This window comes from Pseudophryne corroboree, chromosome 1 (genome assembly GCF_028390025.1).
Source record: "Pseudophryne corroboree isolate aPseCor3 chromosome 1, aPseCor3.hap2, whole genome shotgun sequence".
In the NCBI taxonomy this organism is placed as follows: Eukaryota; Metazoa; Chordata; class Amphibia; order Anura; family Myobatrachidae; genus Pseudophryne; species Pseudophryne corroboree.
In genome coordinates this window covers 306,157,683-306,179,959 of record NC_086444.1, presented here as the reverse complement: position 1 = coordinate 306,179,959, position 22,277 = coordinate 306,157,683, and the positions used below count along the sequence as shown (strand labels likewise).

Sequence of the window (22,277 nt, the reverse complement as noted above, 5' to 3'; positions counted from 1 at the left end):
TGAAATAAGATCGCAACTCCCCGCTTTTTACAATCAGCTGAGGCAAAGAATGTCTGGGAGAATTGCTTACCTTTTAGCTGGGTATGCGAGCCGGTAAGGTGAGTCTCCTGGAGGATACCAACATCTGCCCTCTCCCGGTTGCAGACACCAAGGACTATAGAATGTTTCTTAGGGGAGTTAAGCCCATTAACAGAGAGTAGTTTCAAAGCCATAACGGGAGGAGGGGTGGAATATTACCTACAGACAAGATGAATCGCCAGAAAATAAAATGAAAAAGAAAAATATTCAACATGATCCACACCAGAACCACAGGGAAAAAAGAAAAGAGGGGAGAGAGAGACCAAATGCGAATATGATGCGAGAAGAGAAGACAGAAAGCGCCCAAAGGGGCAACAACCCTGAAGAGGTTGGTCCCAATCTAGGACCGCTACATAAAAAATATATATTAACAGCAATTGTTAGTGGTAGAGGGTGCATGGGGGTGGCAAAATTTAGAACTAATATTACCAGAACATCCTTGTCCCAAATTCGCCGGGAGTCCATCAGAAACGGTCCCTACTCGTAGGTAGAGAGAAAATGAAACATGCTACCTGTACAGGCGAAGAGGAGAGGGATGGGAAAATAGGGGAAGGGAGAGTGGTAAGGGGAAGGAGTGCACAAGGGGGGAGAGAGGTGGAGGGAAAAAAAGGGGGTGGGGGGGGGGGAAATAATATAGGAGAATGCAATATATCAAACACATGTAGACCTAAGCAATATCAATACAGTAACACATAAAAAATTGTGAGTTAGCAAGAACAAATATGTAGAAATAGGCTAGTATTATACACTTCTCAAATAAATAAAGGGAACACTAAAATAACACATCCTAGATCTGAATGAATGAAATATTCTTATGAAATACTTTGTTCTTTACATAGTTGAATGTGCTGACAACAAAATCACACAAAAATCATCAATGGAAATCAAATTTATTAACCCATGGAGGTCTGGATTTGGAGTCACCCCCAAAATTAAAGTGGAAAAACACACTACAGGCTGATCCAACTTTGATGTAATGTCCTTAAAACAAGTCAAAATGAGCCTCTGTAGTGTGTGCGGCCTCCACGTGCCTGTATGACCTCCCTACAACCCACACAAGTGGCTCAGGTAGTGCAGCTCATCCAGGATGGCACATCAATGCGAGCTGTGGCAAGAAGGTTTGCTGTGTCTGTCAGCGTAGTGTCCAGAGCATGGAGGCGCTACCAGGAGACAGGCCAGTACATCAGGAGACGTGGAGGAGGCCGTAGGAGGGCAACAACCCAGCAGCCGGACCGCTACCTCCGCCTTTGTGCAAGGAGGAACAGGAGGAGCACTGCCAGAGTCTACTCAAACGATCAGAAACCGACTCCATGAGGATGGTATGAGGGCCCGACGTCCACAGGTGGGGGTTGTGCTTACAGCCCAACACCGTGCAGGACGTTTGGCATTTGCCAGAGAACATGAAGATTCGCAAATTCGCCACTGGCGCCCTGTGCTCTTCACAGATGAAAGCAGGTTCTCACTGAGCACATGTGACAGACGTGACAGAGTCTGGAGACGCCAAGGAGAACGTTCTGCTGCCTGCAACATCCTCCAGCATGACCGGTTTGGCAGTGGGTCAGTAATGGTGTAGGGTGGCATTTCTTTGGGGGCCGTACAGCCCTTCATGTGCTCGCCAGAGGTAGACTGACTTCCATTAGGTACCGAGATGAGATCCTCAGACCCCTTGTGAGACCATATGCTGGTGAGGTTGGCCCTGGGTTCCTCCTAATGCAAGACAATGCTAGACCTCATGTGGCTGGAGTGTGTCAGCAGTTCCTGCAAGAGGAATTGATGCTATGGACTGGCCCGCCCGTTCCCCAGACCTGAATCCGGGACATCATGTCTAACTCCATCCACCAATGCCACGTTGCACCACAGACTGTCCAGGAGTTGGCGGATGCTTTAGTCCAGGTCTGGGAGGAGATCCCTCAGGAGACCATCCGCCACCTCATCAGGAGCATGCCCAGGCGTTGTAGGGAGGTCATACACGCACGAGGAGGCCACAGACACTACTGAGCCTCATTTTGACTTGTTTTAAGGACATTACATCAAAGTTGGATCAGCCTGTAGTGTGTTTTTCCACTTAAATTTTGAGGGTGACTCCAAATCCAGACCTCCATGGGTTAATAAATTTTATTTCCATTGATAATTTTTGTGTGATTTTGTTGTCGGCACATTCAACTATGTAAAGAACAAAGTATTTACTAAGAATATTTCATTCATTCAGATCCAGGATATGTTATTTTAGTGTTCCCTTTATTTTTTTGAGCAGTGTATATACGTAACTGAACAAAATACAGCTAAGTGGCCCAGTACCGGGTCACCCAAGATTAGAGAGAGAGCATGGTAGGAATCTGGTGGACAAGGGCCATGGCCAAATCAGTCACAGAAGCAGGACACTGCCTGAGAACTGCAGTGAGGGGGCGGGGGGGGGGGGGGGTGCTCCGTATCCCTCGAATGCTGACTGCCCGCTCTTGACCATTCAGCCGTCGGCGACTTCACAAGCTGAGGTGTAGGAGAGGATGAGGAGGAGTGAGGAGAGGCTGGACGCAGATCCAATTTGGCGAGCAAGTCCTGACTCTGAGTCAAAGTCTTCGCTGAGTACATGGTGTTGCAAAGTCCTGGAGAAGAAAGCGGAATCCCCATCTGTAGCGAATACTATGTTGACGATGGATCTTTGTGATAGGCTGAAGTTCCCTTTGTTTTTGAATGGTGGAGGGAGCCAAATCTTGGAATATTTGCAATTGCATGCCTCGGTATAATACAGTGGGAGAATTTCGAGTGGAGAACAGGATTTGTTTCTCGGATTTGTAGTAGTGTAGGCGTACAGTAACATCTCTGGGAGATTGAATAGGCGAAGGTTTGCCTGTTAAAGTTCTGTGAGCCCTGTCGCACAGGCAATCATCAGAGAGGTCCGGCACCCAGTGTTGAAATAAATCTTTAAGAAAGGACTGTAGAGAAGCACCAGACACAGATTCCGCGACATGTTGATTACGGAGATTATTGTGCTAGAGCGATTTTCTTGATCTTCCGGTTTCTCCTTAAGGAGTTCGAGCTCATCATGAAGCTGAGTGAGTTCCGAGTCCAGACGCACATATAAGTTGGTATAAGGCTGCTTTCAGCAGGAGCTAACAGGAGACCAGTCTCTTCCTCTTGCCAGCCAGGCCACGCTCCCTCGAACAACAAAGCTTTTTAAAACGTTTTGTGTATGTATATGTGTGTGTGTGTGTATGTATGTAGGATAGGATGACACCGGGGCACATACACTAAAGGTGCATACACACTGGGCGTTTTTGCCCAGCGTGTATGCACAGTGATGATGTGAACATCGCTGGCAGGAAAATAGCTCGGTGCATACGCACTGAGCTATGTTCCCTGTGTTCAGCGATGTTCATGGGGGGTGATGCACTTTCCACAGTAGGAGACTGTGGAAAGTGCTTCACTCGGCTGTTCAAACAGCCCGAAGGACGGCGGCGGCCAGCGATGATGCGGGAGCGTGCATCAAGGCTTACCGCCTGGCCATACACACCGGCCGAGTTTGAGCTCAAAGTAGCTCAATATGCCAACAGTGAGCTACTTTGAGCTCAAAATCGACTAGTGTGTATGGGTCTTAACTTGGACGTACATGAGTGCTGGACTCTTTGAGACACACACACACACACACACACACACACACACACACACACACACACACACACGTACGTACGTACGTACGTACGTACGTTGAGTATCCCATATCCAAATATTCCTAAATACGGAATTTTTTGAGAGAGACTGAGATAGTGAAACCTTTGTTTTCTGATGGCTCAATGAACACAAACTTTGTTTAATAAACAAAGTTATTACAAATTTCTCTGACGTCCTAAGTGGATGCTGGGACTCCGTAAGGGCTCTCCTGAGCTCCTAGAAAAAGAGTTTATTTTAGGTTTTTTATTTTCAGTGAGATCTGCTGGCAACAGACTCACTGCTACGAGGGACTAAGGGGAGAAGAAGCGAACCTACCTGCTTGCAGCTGGCTTGGGCTTCTTAGGCTACTGGACACCATTAGCTCCAGAGGGATCGAACACAGGGCCCGACCTCGATCGTCCGGTCCCGGAGCCGCGCCGCCGTCCCCCTTACAGAGCCAGAAGCAAGTAGACGGTCCTGGAAATCGGCGGCAGAAGACTCCGGTCTTCATTAAGGTAGCGCACAGCACTGCAGCTGTGCGCCATGCTCCCTGTGCACACCACATACTCCGGTCACTGATGGGTGCAGGGCGCTGGGGGGGGGCGCCCTGGGCAGCAATTAGAGTACCTTAAAAGTGGCAAATCACACATAATATAGCCTAATAAGCTATATATGTGTAAAATACCCCTGCCACATCATGATTATAAGAGCGGGAGAAGTCCGCCGAAAAAGGGGCAGGGCTATCTCCCTCAGCACACTGGCGCCATTTTCTCTTCACAGTGCAGTTGGAAGACAGCTCCCCAGGCTCTCCCCTGTAGTTTTCAGGCCCAAAGGGTTAAAAAGAGAGGGGGGGCACTAAATTTAGGCGCAAATCTGTGTATTATAGCAGCTATAAGGGAAAAATCACTGTGGGTAGTGTGAATCCCTGCATTATATAGCGCTCTGGTGTGTGCTGGCATACTCTCTCTCTGTCTCCCCAAAGGACTTTGTGGGGTCCTGTCCTCAGTCAGAGCTTTCCCTGTGTGTGTGCGGTGTGTCGGTACGGCTGTGTCGACATGGTTGACGAGGAGGCTTATGTGGAGGCGGGGCAGATGCCGATAAATGTGATGTCGCCCCCTGTGGGGCCGACACCAGAGTGGATGGATAGGTGGAAGGTATTAACCGACAGTGTCAACTCCTTACATAAAAGGCTGGATTATGTAACAGCTGTGGGCCAGCCGGCTTCTCAGCCCGTGCCTGCCCAGGCGTCTCAAAGGCCATCAGGGGCTCAAAAAACGCCCGCTACCTCAGATGGCAGACACAGATGTCGACACGGAGTCTGACTCCAGTGTCGACGAGGTTGAGACATATACACAATCCACTAGGAACATCCGTTGCATGATCTCGGCAATGAAAAATGTGTTACACATTTCTGACGTTAACCCAGGTACCACAAAAAAGGGGTTTTATGTTTGGGGAGAAAAAGCAGCCAGTGTTTTGTTCCCCCATCAGATGCGTGAATGAAGTGTGTGAAGAAGCGTGGGTTCCCCCGATAAGAAACTGGTAATTTCTAAAAAGTTACTGATGGCGTACCCTTTCCCGCCAGAGGATAGGTCACGTTGGGAGATATCCCCTAGGGTGGATAAGGCGCTCACACGTTTGTCAAAAAAGGTGGCACTGCCGTCTTAGGATACGGCCACTTTGAAGGAGCCTGCTGATAAAAAGCAGGAGGCTATCCTGAAGTCTGTATATACACACTCAGGTACTATACTGAGACCTGCAATTGCCTCAGCATGGATAGTGCTGCTGCAAGCGTAGTCTATTACCCTGTCAGGATAGGGATACTATTTTGCTAACATAGAGCATATTAAAGACGTCGTCTTATATATGAGGGATGCACAGAGGGATATTTGCCGGCTGGCATCCAGAATTAATGCAATGTCCATTCTGCCAGGAGGGTATTAGGGACCCGGCAGTGGACAGGCGATGCTGACTTTAGAAGGCACATGAAGATTCTGCCTTATAAGGGTGAGGAATTGTTTGGGGATGGTCTCTGGGACCTCGTATCCACAACAACAGCTGGGAAGGAAAAAACTTTACCTCAAGTTTCCTCACAGCCTAAGAAAGCACCGTATTATAAGATACAGTCCTTTCGGCTTCAGAAAAGCAAGCGGGTCAAAGGCGCTTCCTTTCTGCACAGAGACAAGGGAAGAGGGAATAAGCTGCACCAGACAGCCAGTTCCCAGGACCAAAAATCTTCCCCCGCTTCCTCTGAGTCCACCGCATGACGCTGGGGCTCCACAGGTGGAGCCAGGTGCGGTGGGGGCGCGTCTCGGGAACTTCAGCGACCAGTGGGCTCGCTCACAGGTGGATCCCTGGGTTCTGCAAGTAGTATCACAGGGATACAAGCTGGAGTTCGAGGCGACTCCCCCTCGCCGATACCTCAAATCAGCCTTGCCTGCTGCCCTCGAGGGGAGGTAGTACTGGCGGCAATTCACAAGCTGTACTTCCAGCAGGTGATAATCAAGGTACCCCTCCTTCAACAAGGCCGGGGTTACTATTCCACAATGTTTGTGGTACCGAAACCAGACGGTTCGGTGAGACCCATTCTAAAATTGAAATCATTGAACACTTATATACGAAGGTTCAAGTTCAAAATGGAATCGCTCAGGGCGGTTATTGCAAGCCTGGACGAAGGGGATTACATGGTATCACTGGACATCAAGGATGCTTACCTGCATGTCCCCATTTACCCTCCTCACCAGGAGTACCTCAAAATTGTGGTACAGGACTGTCATTACCAATTCCAGACGTTGCCGTTGGTCTGTCCCCGGCACCGAGGGTATTTACCAAGGTAATGGCCGAAATGATGATACTCCTTCGAAAAAGGGAGTTATAATTGTCCCGTACTTGGACGATCTCCTTATAAAGGCGAGGTCCAGGGAGCAGTTGTTCGTCGGAGTAGCTCTATCTCGGGAAGTGCTACAACAGCACGGCTGGTTCCTACGATGCGTCTACTGTTCCTGGGTATGGTTCTGGACACAGAACAGGAAAAAGGGTTTCTCCCGGAGGAGAAGGCCAAGGAGTTGTCATCTCTAGTCAGAAACCTCCTAATACAAATACAGGTGTCGGTGCATCAATGCACGCGAGTCCTGGGAAAGATGGTAGCTTCTTACGAAGAAATTCCATTCGGCAGGTTCCATGCAAGGATCTTCCAGTGGGATCTGTTGGACAAGTGGTCCGGGTCGCATCTTCAGATGCATCGGCTGATAACCCTGTTTCCAAGGGCCAGGGTGTCGCTGTTGTGGTGGCTGCAGAGTGCTCATCTTCTAGAGGGCCGCAAATTTCGGCATACAGGACTGGGTCCTGGTGACCACGGATGCCAGCCTTCGAGGCTGGGGGGCAGTCACACAGGGAAGAAACTTCCAAGGACTATGGTCAAGACAGGAGAGTTCCCTACACATAAATATTCTGGGACTAAGGGCCATTCACAATGCCCTAAGTCAGGCTAGACCCCTGCTTCAACACCAGCCGGTGCTGATCCAGTCAGACAACATCACGGCGGTCGCCCATGTAAACCAGCAGGGCGGCACAAGAAGCAGGATGGCGATGGCAGAAGCCACAAGGATTCTCCGATGGGCGGAAAATCATATGTTAGCACTGTCAGCAGTGTTCATTCCCGGAGTGGACTACTGGGAAGCAGACTTTCTCAGCAGACACGACCTCCACCCGGGAGAGTGGGGACTTCATCCAGAAGTCTTCCAAATGATTGTACACCGTTGGGAAAGGCCACAGGTGGACATGATGGCGTCTCGCCTCAACAAAAAGCTAAAAATATATTGCGCCAGGTCAAGGGACCCTCAGGCGATAGCTGTGGACGCTCTGGTAACACCGTGGGTGTACCGGTCGGTGTATGTGTTCCCTCCTCTGCCTCTCATACCCAAGGTACTGAGACTAATAAGAAGGAGAGGAGTAAGAACTATACTCATTGTTCCGGATTGGCCAAGAAGAGCTTGGTACCCAGAACTTCAAGAAATGATCTCAGAGGACCCATGGCCTCTGCCGCTCAGACAGGACCTGCTGCAGCAGGGGCCCTGTCTGTTCCAAGACTTACCGCGGCTGCGTTTGACGGCATGGCGGTTGAACGCCGGATCCTGATGGAAAAGGGCATTCCGGTTGAAGTCATTCCTACGCTGATAAAAGCTAGGAAGGATGTGACAGCAAAACATTATCACCGCATATGGTGAAAATATGTTGCTTGGTGTGAGGCTATGAAGGCCCCAACAGAAGAATTTCAGCTGGGTCGATTTCTGCACTTCCTACAGTCAGGAGTGACTATGGGCCTACAATTGGGATCCATTAAAGTCCAGATTTCGGCCCTGTCTATTTTCTTTCAAAAAGAACTGGCTTCACTACCTGAAGTTCAGACGTTTGTTAAGGGAGTGCTGCATATTCAGCCCCCTTTTGTGCCTCCAGTGGCACCTTGGGATCTCAACGTGGTGTTGGATTTCCTAAAGTCACATTGGTTTGAGCCACTTAAAACCGTGGAATTAAAATATCTCACGTGGAAAGTGGTCATGCTGTTGGCCTTGGCTTCGGCCAGGCGTGTGTCAGAATTGGCGGCTTTGTCATGTAAAAGCCCTTATCTGATTTTCCATATGGATAGGGCAGAATTGAGGACTCGTCCCCAGTTTCTCCCTAAGGTGGTATCAGCCTTTCATTCGAACCAACCTATCGTGGTGCCTGCGGCTACTAAAGACTTGGAGGCTTCCAAGTTGTTGGACGTAGTCAGGGCCCTGAAAATTTGTTTCCAGGACAGCTAGTGTCAGGGAAAACTGACTCGTTGTTTATCCTGTATGCACCCAACAAGCTGGGTGCTCCTGCTTCAAAGCAGACTATTGCTCGCTGGATCTGTAGTACGATTCAGCTTGCACATTCTGCGGCTGGACTGCCGCATCCTAAATCAGTGAAAGCCCATTCCACGAGGAAGGTGGGCTCTTCTTGGGCGGCTGCCCGAGGGGTCTCGGCTCTACAACTTTGCCGAGCAGCTACTTGGTCGGGGTCAAACACATTTGCTAAATTCTACAAGTTTGACACCCTGGCTGAGGAGGAACTAGAGTTTGCCCATTCGGTGCTGCAGAGTCATCCGCACTCTCCCGCCCGTTTGGGAGCTTTGGTATAATCCCCATGGTCCTTACGGAGTCCCAGCATCCACTTAGGACGTCAGAGAAAATAAGATTTTACTCACCAGTAAATCTATTTCTCGTAGTCCGTAGTGGATGCTGGGCGCCCATCCCAAGTGCGGATTGTCTGCAATACTTGTATATAGTTATTGTTTAACTAAAGGGTTATTGTTGAGCCATCTGTTGAGAGGCTCAGTTATTGTTCATACTGTTAACTGGGTATAGTATCACGAGTTATACGGTGTGATTGGTGTGGCTGGTATGAGTCTTACCCGGGATTCAAAATCCTTCCTTATTGTGTCAGCTCTTTCCGGGCACAGTATCCTAACTGAGGTCTGGAGGAGGGTCATAGAGGGAGGAGCCAGTGCACACCAGGTAGTTCTAAAGCTTTCTTTAGTTGTGCCCAGTCTCCTGCGGAGCCGCTATTCCCTATGGTCCTTACAGAGTCCCAGCATCCACTACGGACTACGAGAAATAGATTTACCGGTGAGTAAAATCTTATTATTGTATTAAATTACCTTCAGGCTGTGTGTATAAGGTGTATATGAAACATAAATGCATTCTATGCTTAGACTTGGGTCCCATCGCCATGATATCTCATTATGGTATGCAGTTATTCCAAAATACGGAAAAATCTGATTTTTTCGGAAGGGTCCACAGGTTATCCACAGGATAACAATGGGATATGATGGAGTGACAGCGGATTTGCACCAATCAGTCAAAGCTTTCCGGCCTCCCAGCAGGCAACGGGCCAGTTCATATATACACATCGGACAAGCAGCCCCACTCAGAGGCTGTATGATAGTTGATGTAAAAAAATGTGTATTTAAATCATCACAGCAATTCCAACGTTTCGGGGCCATAACACCCCTTTGTCAAGGTGATATAAAATAAGTGAGAAAACATACCTTTAAATAGAAGGAAACCCGCGAACGGGAAGTAGTTTGCTCCGGGAGTGGGAACGACTTCCGTCCTGGCATGCAGCGTGTTGTGTCATGACGTATGTGCCCACGGCGCACGCGGCGTCCGGGATCACCTAGCAACCAGGCCCCACGGAAACAGTCAATGTGTCCTGGTGGTCATTGAAAAGGTGTTTCCTCAGCAACCAAACTCTGTGCTGTCGCGGCTTCACTACTCACGAACACTAAATAAACAATAAGTGCAATGACATTGTAAGTGAAATTGTAATGATATGAATAAACAAAATTGAGTGCAAGTAATCAAACTGATTAGAGTGGTTCCTCGTGAATGACGGAATTAAATGCAAGTGTTGCATCTGACCTGCCCAGGTTTTTCCATAATAGTATGCATATATCATTACACTGTCACAGTATGTCTAAATATATACATAAAAAAATTCTAATGGCATAATGGCCCGTATGTAAAGATAGTGAAAAAAGCATCAGTTATGGTCATTTCTGTAAATAAATATTTGTATATATAAAGGAATCAGACTTTTAAACTAAACCTCCAATACTAAAGGAGCCTAAGATGGCATCTGTATAAAGCAGATGGCCCAAATTATATGTAAGGCATTAGTTGGAAAACGGGGATAATAAATATCCCGTAAGGATAACTCAGGGGGACATTTACTAAGCAGTGATAAGAGCGGAGAAGTGAGCTAGTGGAGAAGTTGCCCATGGCAACCAATCAGCACTGAAGTAACATCTATAATTTTCATACTTTAAAATTATACAGAGCTGCTGATTGGTTGATGGGGTAACTTCTCCACTGGCTCACTTCTCCGCTCTTATCACTGCTTCGTTATTGTCCCCCTTAGGGTCATGCTATTTTTCTTATGTGTAATTTGAAAACGGGAATGATATGCGGGTCATGCTATTTTTTTTATGTGTAGTATTCATTAAATTAATGCTCAAACTATTGCAATAGCAACGAACCATGGGTTAAAAAAATTCACACAATGGATTAGGATCCCGAGCAACCTGTGAGAATAAACAAGGTACCATGAATAAAATAAGTGTCAGTTGAATAAGTTTGCCAAGTAAAATTAAAAAATGTTCCACTGAATCTGGTCATTGAGGCCTTTCGGTTTCATAGTGTCCGAGGTGAACATCCACTTGGTTTCCATGCATAATAGTTTACGTGAGCGATCACCACCTCTGGTACTTGGCAAACGATAAAAAAAAAAAAATTAATATCATCCTGATTTAGATGCCTTCATCTTAGGGTTCTGATGGAGATAAATGCTGAAATAGCAAGGCCTCAGTATCTGATTTTCACTGAGTTACTAAGATCAGGCATGGTACCAAAGGACTGGCGTATAGCGGATGTAGTCCCAATATTTAAAAAGGGTATTAAACCTCAACTTGGTAACTATAGACCAGTTAGTCTGACATCAGTAGTGGGGAAACTATTGAAAAGTATACTAAGGGACAGCATACAGGACTACTTGGAGAACTCCCATTCTATTAATAAGAACCAGCATGATTTTGTGAGATATAGGTCATGCCAAACTAATTTGATTAGCTTCTATTAGATAATAAGCTACAATCTCGACCAGGGTGACGCAATAGATGTGGCTTATTTGGAATTTGCAAAAGCTTTTGACACAATACCTCACAGGAGGCTGGCACTATTAGCAGACACTATTTGTACATGGGGGAATAATTGGCTTGATAACAGGGAACAGCGAGTGGTGATTAATGGGATGTTTTCCACCTGGGCTAAGGTAATTAGTGAAATACTGCAAGGTTCTCTGCTGGGGTCACTATTATTTAATATATTTTATTAATGATTTAGCAGCAGGACTAGAAAGCACAGTGTCAATATTTGCAGACGATACTAAAATATGTGGGGTCATCAAGTGAGATGTGGATGTGTAGTCTCTTCAGAGTGATTTATTTAAACTGGACGTTTGGGCAATGAAATGGTGTATGAAGTTTAATGTGGAAAAATGTAATGTTATGCACTTGGGGACTAAGAATAAACATGCAACCTACCAATTAAATGGGGGGAGGGGGAAAAGGGGAAACTATTAGAAAAGTATTTGGGGGTGTTCATTTATAGTAGATTTAGCAGCAACACACAATGTGAAAGTGCAGCAACAAAAGCAAATAAGCTGTTAGCATGCATTAAGAGGGGAATTGAGACAAGGGATGAGATCCTTCCACTGTACAAATCATTGGTGCAGCCGCATCTTGAGTATTGTGTACAGTTCTTGCCACCACACTATATAAAAACATATTAGAACTTGAAAAGGTTCAGAGTCGAGCTACCAAATTGATTAAGGCAGGGGTGGGGAACCTTTTTTCTACCAAGGGCCATTTGGATATTTATAAAATCCTTCGGGGGCCATACAAAAATTCTCAACTTAAAAAATGACCCTGCCCCACAGTAGGTCTGCCCCTTAGAGGTACTGTGTGTGCGCGCCAGAGGCGCACGCGCCAAAAAAATGAATGTGGCCTGTTAAAATGGGACGTGATAAACATATGCCCCCAATAGTGCAGTGCCAGATCCACAATTGCCCCCACAGTGCCAGGTATACAAATGCCCACACAGTGCCAGGTATACAAATGCCCCTCACAGTGCCAGGTATACAAATGCCCCTCACAGTGCCAGGTATACAGATGTCCCTCACAGTGCCAGGTATACAGATGTCCCCACAGTGCCAGGTATACAGATGTCCCCACAGTGCCAGGTATACAGATGCTCCCACAGTGCAAGGTATACAGATGCCCCCACAGTGCCAGGTATACAGATGCCCCTCACAGTGCCAGGTATACAGATGCCCCCACAGTGCCAGGTATACAGATGTCCCCACAGTGCCAAGTATACAGATGTCCCCACAGTGCCAGGTATACAGATGCCCCCCCATCCCCCCCCCCCCCCCCTCCCGTGTTGCTTACCGCTCCTTTCGGCGGGACACGGAGGAGTGCGCGGCTATGTTGGGCGGCGGCGTGTAGGAATTGAAACCAGCCGCCGGTTCGAGAGCCAATCAGAGCTCGTGGACCGGCAGCCGCGGCTCCTGAATGGCTGCCGGTCCGCGAGCTCTGATTGGCTCACGAACCGGCGGCTGGTTTCAAGTCCTACACGCCGCTGCTCCCACCCGACAGCCGCGCTCTCCTCCCTGTTCTGACAGCTGAGACACGCTGCCGCCAGGCTGAGCGGCGGCGTGTCTCACTGAGAGAAGCGGGTGGGCCAGAGCAAACGGCTTCGCGGGCCTTATACGGCCCGCGGGCCGGAAGTTCCCCACCACTGGATTAAGGGGTTGGAGACACTGGGCTATGAGGAGAGGCTTTCTAGATTAGATATGTTTACACTAGAAATGAGACTAAGAGGAGATATGATTAATATTTACAAATATATAAAGGATCAATATGCGGAGCTATCATGTGAGTGGTTTACTAAGAGACCTCTACACAAAACCCGCGGACACCCGCTAAGGCTTGAGGGGAGGAAATTTCGTACTCAGCGCAGGAACGATTCTTCACTGTAAGGGCAATATGAATATGGAATACACTGCTAGAGAAGTTTATAATGGCGGACTCTGTTAATGCGTTTAAAAATGAGTTAGACAAATTTCTAACTGAAAAATATATACGAGAATGTAGCCTTTGAACCTAAATAGTATAGGGAATGCAATATAATTCTGGTTGATCTCAATGGACTACTAGTCTGTTTTTCAACCTCACCGACTATTATTATTATTTACAGTTTCTGATATAGCGCAGCATATTCCGTTGCGCTTTACAATTAGAACAACAGTAATAGAACAAAACTGGGTAAAAACAGACAGACATAGAGGTAAGAATGCCCTGCTCGCAATCTTACAATCTATAGGGAAATAGGCATTGATACACGAGGATACTGTAGATGCTATCTATCGCATAGTGGTCCACCAGATTGCTAGGTTCTTAATGGATTGTAGGATACGATCACCCAGCAATTTTGACAAAGGGTCAGGAGGGTGTGAGAGTAAAGAAATGTTTATATTTATATATATATATATATATATATATATATATATATATATATGTGTATGTTATATCTCTAATGCTTTTGTAAAATCAAAAATTGTTTACTGACTTCACTCATTGCATTTTTTCAGCAATTGAGAATATGGACATCAGTTCTGCAAAAGAGGTAAAGACTTTCGTCATTTTCCATAGACTATTTCTCTATCGTCCTAGTGGATGCTGGGGTACCTGAAAGGACCATGGGGAATAGCGGCTCCGCAGGAGACAGGGCACAAAAGTAAAGCTTTCCGATCAGGTGGTGTGCACTGGCTCCTCCCCCCATGACCCTCCTCCAAGCCAGTTAGATTTTTGTGCCCGGCCGAGAAGGGTGCAATCTAGGTGGCTCTCCTAAAGAGCTGCTTAGAAAAGTTTAGCTTAGGTTTTTTATTTTACAGTGAGTCCTGCTGGCAACAGGATCACTGCAACGAGGGACTTAGGGGAGAAGAAGTGAACTCACCTGCGTGCAGGATGGATTGGCTTCTTGGCTACTGGACATCAGCTCCAGAGGGACGATCACAGGTACAGCCTGGATGGTCACCGGAGCCTTGCCGCCGGCCCCCTTGCAGATGCTGAAGTAAGAAGAGGTCCAGAATCGGCGGCAGAAGACTCCTCAGTCTTCTAAAGGTAGCGCACAGCACTGCAGCTGTGCGCCATTTTCCTCTCAGCACACTTCACACGGCAGTCACTGAGGGTGCAGGGCGCTGGGAGGGGGGCGCCCTGGGAGGCAAAATGAATACCTATTTTGGCTAAAAATACCTCACATATAGCCTCCGGAGGCTATATGGAGATATTTAACCCCTGCCAGAATCCGTTAAGAGCGGGAGACGAGGCCGCCGAAAAAGGGGCGGGGCCTATCTCCTCAGCACACAGCGCCATTTTCCCTCACAGAAAGGCTGGAGGGAAGGCTCCCAGGCTCTCCCCTGCACTGCACTACAGAAACAGGGTTAAAACAGAGAGGGGGGGCACTAATTTGGCGTTAGAAATATATAAAAAAGATGCTATAAGGGAAAACACTTATATAAGGTTGTCCCTATATAATTATAGCGTTTTTGGTGTGTGCTGGCAAACTCTCCCTCTGTCTCTCCAAAGGGCTAGTGGGTCCTGTCCTCTATCAGAGCATTCCCTGTGTGTGTGCTGTGTGTCGGTACGTGTGTGTCGACATGTAGGAGGACGATGTTGGTGAGGAGGCGGAGCAATTGCCTGTAATGGTGATGTCACTCTCTAGGGAGTCGACACCGGAATGGATGGCTTATTTAGGGAATTACGTGATAATGTCAACACGCTGCAAGGTCGGTTGACGACATGAGACGGCCGACAAACAATTAGTACCGGTCCAGACGTCTCAAAAACACCGTCAGGGGTTTTAAAACGCCCGTTTACTTTAGTCGGTCGACACAGACACAGACAGGGACACTGAATCCAGTGTCGACGGTGAATAAACAAACGTATTCCTTATTAGGGCCACACGTTAAAGGCAATGAAGGAGGTGTTACATATTTCTGATACTACAAGTACCACAAAAGAGGGTATTATGTGGGATGTGAAAAAACTACCATAGTTTTTCCTGAATCAGATAAATTAAATAAAGTGTGTGATGATGCGTGGGTTCCCCCCGATAGAAAATTATGGGCGGTATACCCTTTCCCGCCAGAAGTTAGGGCGCGTTGGGAAACACCCCTTAGGGTGGATAAGGCGCTCACACGCTTATCAAAACAAGTGGCGGTACCGTCTATAGATAGGGCCGTCCTCAAGGACCAGCTGACAGGAGGCTGGAAAATATCATAAAAAGTATATACACACATACTGGTGTTATACTGCGACCAGCGATCGCCTCAGCCTGGATGTGCAGAGCTGGGGTGGCTTGGTCGGATTCCCTGACTAAAAATATTGATACCCTTGACAGGGACAGTATTTTATTGACTATAGAGCATTTAAAGGATGCATTTCTATATATGCGAGATGCACAGAGGGATATTTGCACTCTGGCATCAAGAGTAAATGCGATGTCCATAACTGCCAGAAGATGTTATGGACACGACAGTGGTCAGGTGATGCAGATTCCAAACGGCACAAAGGTGTATTGCCGTATAAAGGAAGAGGAGTTATTTGGGGTCGGTCCATCGGACCTGGTGGCCACGGCAACTGCTGGAAAATCCACCGTTTTTACCCTAAGTCACATCTCTGCAGAAAAAGACACCGTCTTTTCAGCCTCAGTCCTTTCGTCCCTATAAGATCATATCTGCCCAGGGATAGAGGAAAGGGAAGAAGACTGCAGCAGGCAGCCCATTCCCAGGAACAGAAGCGTTCCACCGCTTCTGACAAGTTCTCAGCATGGCGCTGAGACCGTACAGGACCCCTGGATCCTACAAGTAGTATCCCAGGGGTACAGATTGGAATGTCGAGACGTTTCCCCTTCGCAGGCTCCTGAAGTCTGCTTTACCAAGGTCTCCCTCCGACAAGGAGGCAGTATGGGAAAAAATTCACAAGCTGTATTCCCAGCAGGTGATAATTAAATTACCCCTCCTACTACAAGAAAAGGGGTATTATTCCACACTATATTGTGGTACTGAAGCCAGAAGGCTAGGTGAGACTTATTCTAAAAAATTTTTTTGAACACTTACAAAGGTTCAAATCAAGATGGAGTCACTCAGAGCAGTGATAACGAACCAGGAAGAAGGGGACTATATAGTGTCCCGGGACATCAGGGATGCTTACCTCTATGTCCCAAATTTGCCCTTCTCACTAAGGGTACCTCAGGTTCGTGGTGCAGAACTGTCACTATCAGTTTCAGACGCTGCCGTTTGGATTGTCCACGGCACCCCGGGTCTTTACCAAGGTAATGGCCGAAATGATGATTCTTCTTCGAAGAAAAGGCGTCTTAATTATCCCTTACTTGGACGATCTCCTGATAAGGGCATAGTCCAGGGAACAGTTGGAGGTCGGAGTAGCACTATCTAGGATACTGCTACAACAGCACGGGTGGATTCTAAATATTCCAAAATCGCAGCTGATCCCGACGACACGTCTGCTGTGCCTAGGGATGATTCTGGACACAGTCCAGAAAAAGGTGTTTCTCCCGGAAGAGAAAGCCAGGGAGTTATCCGAGCTAGTCAGGAACCTCCTAAAAACAGTGCATCATTGCACAAGGGTCCTGGTAAATAATGGTGGCTTCCTACGAAGCAATTCCATTCGGCAGATTTCACGCAAGAACTTTTCAGTGGGATCTGCTGGACAAATGGTCCGGATCGCATCTTCAGATGCATCAGCGGATAACCCTATATCCAAGGACAAGGGTGTCTCTCCTGTGGTGGTTATAGAGTGCTCATCTTCTAGAGGGCCGCAGATTCGGCATTCAGGATTGGATGCTGGTGACCACGGAGCCCAGCCCGAGAGGCTGGGGAGCAGTCACACAAGGAAAAAATTTCCAGGGAGTGTGATCAAGTCTGGAGACTTTTCTCCACATAAATATACTGGAGCTAAGGGTAAATTTATAATGCTCTAAGCTTAGCAAGACCTCTGCTTCAAGGTCAGCCGGTATTGATCCAGTGGGAAAAACATCACGGCAGTCGCCCACGTAAACAGACAGGGCGACACAAGAAGCAGGAGGGCAATGGCAAAAACTGCAAGGACTTTTCGCTGGGCGGAAAATCATGTGATAGCACTGTCAACAGTGTTTCATCCCGGGAATGGAAACTGGGAAGCAGACTTCCTCAGCAGGCACGACCTCCACCCGGGAGAGTGGAAACTTCATCGGGAGGTTTTTTTCCACATGATTGTAAACCGTTGGGAAATACCAAAGGTGGACATGATGGCGTCCCGTCTGAACAAAAAACGGGACAGGTATTGCGCCAGGTCAAGAGACCCTCAGGCAATAGCTGTGGACGTTCTGGTAACACCGTGGGTGTACCAGTCGGTGTATGTGTTCCCTCCTCTGCTTCTCATACCTAAGGTGCTGAGAATTATAAGACGTAGAGGAGTAAGAACTATACTCATGGCTCCGGATTGGCCAAGAAGGACTTGGTACCCGGAACTTCAAGAGATGCTTACAGAGGTCTTATGGCCTCTGCCGCTAAGAAGGGACTTGCTTCAGCAAGTACCATGTCTGTTCCAAGACTTACCGCAGCTGCGTTTGTCGGCATGGCGGTGGAAAGCCGGATCCTAAGGGAAAAAGGCATTCCGGAAGAGGTCATTCCTACCCTGGTCAAAGCCAGAAAGGAGGTGACCGCACAACATTATCACCACATGTGGCGAAAATATGTTGCGTGGTGTGAGGCCAGGAAGGCCCCACAAAGAAATTTCAACTCGGTCGTTTCCTGCATTTCCTGCAAACAGGAGTGTCTATGGGCCTCAAATTGGGGTCCATTAAGGTTCAAATTTCGGCCCTGTCGATTTTCTTCCAGAAAGAATTGGCTTCAGTTCCTGAAGTCCAGAAGTTTGTCAAGGGAGTATTGCATATACAACCCCCTTTTGTGCCTCCAGTGGCACTGTGGGATCTCAACGTAGTTCTGGGATTCCTCTAATCACATTGGTTTAAAACCAGTCAAATCTGTGGATTTGAAACATCTCACATGAAAAGTGACCATGCTCTTGGCCCTGGCCTGGACCAGGCGAGTGTCAAATTGGTGGTTTTTTCTCAAAAAAGCCCATATCTGTTTGTCCATTCGGACAGGGCAGAGCTGCGGACTCGTCCCCAGTTCTCTCCCTAAGGTGGTGTCAGTGTTTCACCTGAACCAGCTTATTGTGGTGCCTTGCACCTACTAGGGACTTGGAGGACTCCAAGTTGCTAGATGTTGTCAGGGCCCTGAAAATATGTTCCAGGACGGCTGGAGTCAGGAAAACTGACTTGCTGTTATCCTGTATGCACCCAACAAACTGGGTGCTCTTGCTTCTAAGCAGACTATTGCTAGTTGGATGTGTAATACAATTCAGCTTGCACATTCTGTGGCAGGCCTGCCACAGCCAAAATATGTAAATGCCCATTCCACAAGGAAGGTGGGCTCATCTTGGGCGGCTGCCCGAGGGGTCTCGGCTTTACAACTTTGCCGAGCAGCTACTTGGTCAGGGGCAAACACGTTTGCTAAATTCTACAAATTTGATACCCTGGCTAAGGAGGACCTGGAGTTCTCTCATTCGGTGCTGCAGAGTCATCCGCACTCTCCCGCCCGTTTGGGAGCTTTGGTATAATCCCCATGGTCCTTTCAGGTACCCCAGCATCCACTAGGACGATAGAGAAAATAAGAATTTACTTACCGATAATTCTATTTCTCGGAGTCCGTAGTGGATGCTGGGCGCCCATCCCAAGTGCGGATTATCTGCAATACTTGTACATAGTTACAAAAATCGGGTTATTATTGTTGTGAGCCATCTTTTCAGAGGCTCCGCTGTTATCATACTGTTAACTGGGTTTAGATCACAAGTTGTACGGTGTGATTGGTGTGGCTGGTATGAGTCTTACCCGGGATTCAAAATTCCTCCCTTATTGTGTACGCTCGTCCGGGCACAGTACCTAACTGGCTTGGAGGAGGGTCATGGGGGGAGGAGCCAGTGCACACCACCTGATCGGAAAGCTTTACTTTTGTGCCCTGTCTCCTGCGGAGCCGCTATTCCCCATGGTCCTTTCAGGTACCCCAGCATCCACTACGGACTCCGAGAAATAGAATTATCGGTAAGTAAATTCTTATTTTTTCCATTTCAGTTACTGTATATTCTTGAGTAATATTCTGTATTTTTCGGCAGTTGGAAGGAAAACTTAAGACCTGCTTTATTTCAACGGAAGAGTATCACACAAATGGTTGTTTGAACTTGGTGATTGGGGATCTGACAAGCGACATACATATGATTATAGGGGTAAGCAAGTTCTTTTAACGAGATGTAAGCTTAATATGATCGTAAAAATGTAGAAGTTAGTCACAATCAGTATTTCTCTTACGTCCTAGAGGATGCCGGGGTCCACATTAGTACCATGGGGTATAGACGGGTCCACTAGGAGCCACTGGCACTTTAAGAGTTTGAGAGTGTGGACTGGCTCCTCCCTCTATGCCCCTCCTACCAGACTCCGTTTAGAAAATGTCCGGAGGAGCCGGTCACAGCTAGGGGGGTTCTCTAGAGTTTCTCCTAGTAAAGTTTTTTTCTCTTGCGTCCTAGAGGATGCTGGGGACTCCGTAAGGACCATGGGGTATAGACGGGCTCCGCAGGAGACATGGGCACTATAAAGAACTTTAGAATGGGTGTGCACTGGCTCCTCCCTCTATGCCCCTCCTCCAGACCTCAGTTAGATCCTGTGCCCAGAGGAGATTGGGTGCACTACAGGGGAGCTCTCCTGAGTTTCTCTGATAAAGAATTTTGTTAGGTTTTTTATTTTCAGGGAGCACTGCTGGCAACAGGCTCCCGGCATCGTGGGACTGAGGAGAGAGAAGCAGACCTACTTAAGTGATAGGCTCTGCTTCTTAGGTTACTGGACACCATTATCTCCAGAGGGAGTCGGAACGCAGGTCTCCCCTCGCTGTTCGTCCCGGAGCCGCGCCGCCATCCTCCTCGCAGACCCGGAAGATAGAAGCCGGGTGAGTATAAGAAAAAAAGAAGACTTCAAAGGCGGCAGAAGACTTCAGATCTTCACTGAGGTAAGCGCGCAGCGCTCCCACACACACACACACACACACATTAACGGGCACAGATGGGTGCAGGGCGCAAGGTAGGGCGCCCTGGGCAGCAATAAAACCTATATCTGGCATTGATACTGCGGAGGCAGTAATTCTTTAAATCCCCCGCCAGTTTGAGATAAATTGAGCGGGACCGAAGCCCGCCGCTGGAGGGGGCGGAGCTTGGTCCCTCCGCACTAACCAGTGCCATTTTCTCCACAGAGATCTGCAGAGAAGCTGGCTCCCCGGTCTCTCCCCTGCTGAACATGGTGACACAGGGCTGACAAGAGGGAAGGGGGGGCACTTGTAACGCGCAGTGAGTGTATTACACAGTAATTTAATATAAAAGCGCTATTATCTGGGACATTATTTTCCAGTGTCAGTTGGCGCTGGGTGTGTGCTGGCATACTCTCTGTCTCTCCAAAGGGCCTTACTGGGGAACTGTTTCCTTATAACTATATCCCTGTGTGTGTGGGGGTGTCGGTACGAGTGTGTCGGCATGTCTGATGCGGAAGGCTCAGGTAAGGAGGAGGTGGAGCAGATGATTGTGATGTCGCCGTCAGCAACGCCGACTCATGATTGGGTGGACATGTGGAATGTTTTAAATGCAAATGTGAACAAAAAATGGCTGCTAAGCCTAAACAGCGCTCACCCCTACAGTAGTGTCTGCTTATACAAATATTGTGCAACACAAATAATGATGAAAAAATATGAATATTTATTGGATGGTAATAATCCTAACAAAGTAAAGCTACTGTGGGCAAATAAAGAAAGAAAATAATATCATTGATGTAGGGAAAAAAAGAAGAAAGAAAAATCTTTGAAAAACAATACTTGAAAAGTGCAACTCTGCACTATTGTAATGAACAGTAACAATGAATTCGAAGAGGTGTCCCCTTGCCGATTTTTCAAGTCGACCTTGCCAGCTTCTTCCCCAGAGAGGTAAGTAGTGTTGGCTGCAATTCAAAAGCTGTATCAACAGCAAGTGATTGTCAAGGTTCCCCTAGTTCAACAGGGGAAAGGGTACTATTCGACCCTGTTCGTGGTCCCGAAGCCGGATGGTTCGGTCAGACCTATTTTAAATCTAAAATCCCTAAACCTGTACTTAAAAAAGTTAAAATTCAAGATGGAATCGCTCCGGGCTGTGATCTCCAGTCTGGAAGGGGGGGATTTTATGGTGTCACTCGACATAAAGGATGCATACCTTCATGTCCCCATATAGCCTCCTCATTAGGCGTACCTGAGATTCGCTGTACGGGACTGTCATTACCAGTTTCAGACGTTGCCGTTTGGGCTTTCCACGGCCCCGAGGATTTTCACCAAGGTGATGGCGGAGATGATGGTGCTCCTGTGCAGGCAGGGAGTCACAATTGTCCCATATTTGGACGATCTCCTGATAAAAGCAAGATCGAGAGATCAATTGCAGAAGAGCGTGTCGCTCTCTCTGAGAGTGCTACAACAACACGGTTGGATTCTCAATCTGCCAAAGTCACAATTGATTCCAACGACTCGACTATCATTCCTAGGCATGATTCTGGACACGGAACAGAAGAGGGTTTTTCTCCCGGTGAAAAAAGCCCAGGACCTCCAGAACATGGTCAGAGACTTGCGAAAACCAAAAAGAGTGTCTGTTCATCAATGCACTCGAGTTATGGGGAAAATGGTGGCAGCCTACGAGGCCATCCCCTTCGGCAGGTTTCATGCAAGGACTTTTCAGTGGGACCTCCTGGACTAGTGGTCAGGGTCCCATCTACTAATACATCAGAAAATAAGCC

General features: G+C 47.6%; 1 protein-coding gene across 3 annotated transcripts in view; it reads left to right on the top strand.

Annotated features, from left to right (window-relative positions):
• Nucleotides 1–22,277, top strand: part of KNTC1 (kinetochore associated 1) — a 736,750-nt gene that overhangs the window by 128,695 nt on the left and 585,778 nt on the right. For all 3 annotated transcript variants that reach the window (XM_063964446.1, XM_063964444.1, XM_063964445.1), the window contains exons 7-8: nt 13,957–13,991; nt 19,601–19,711. In XM_063964446.1, coding sequence (XP_063820516.1) covers nt 13,957–13,991; nt 19,601–19,711 — 146 coding nt within the window. The remainder of the gene's footprint in view (nt 1–13,956; nt 13,992–19,600; nt 19,712–22,277) is intronic.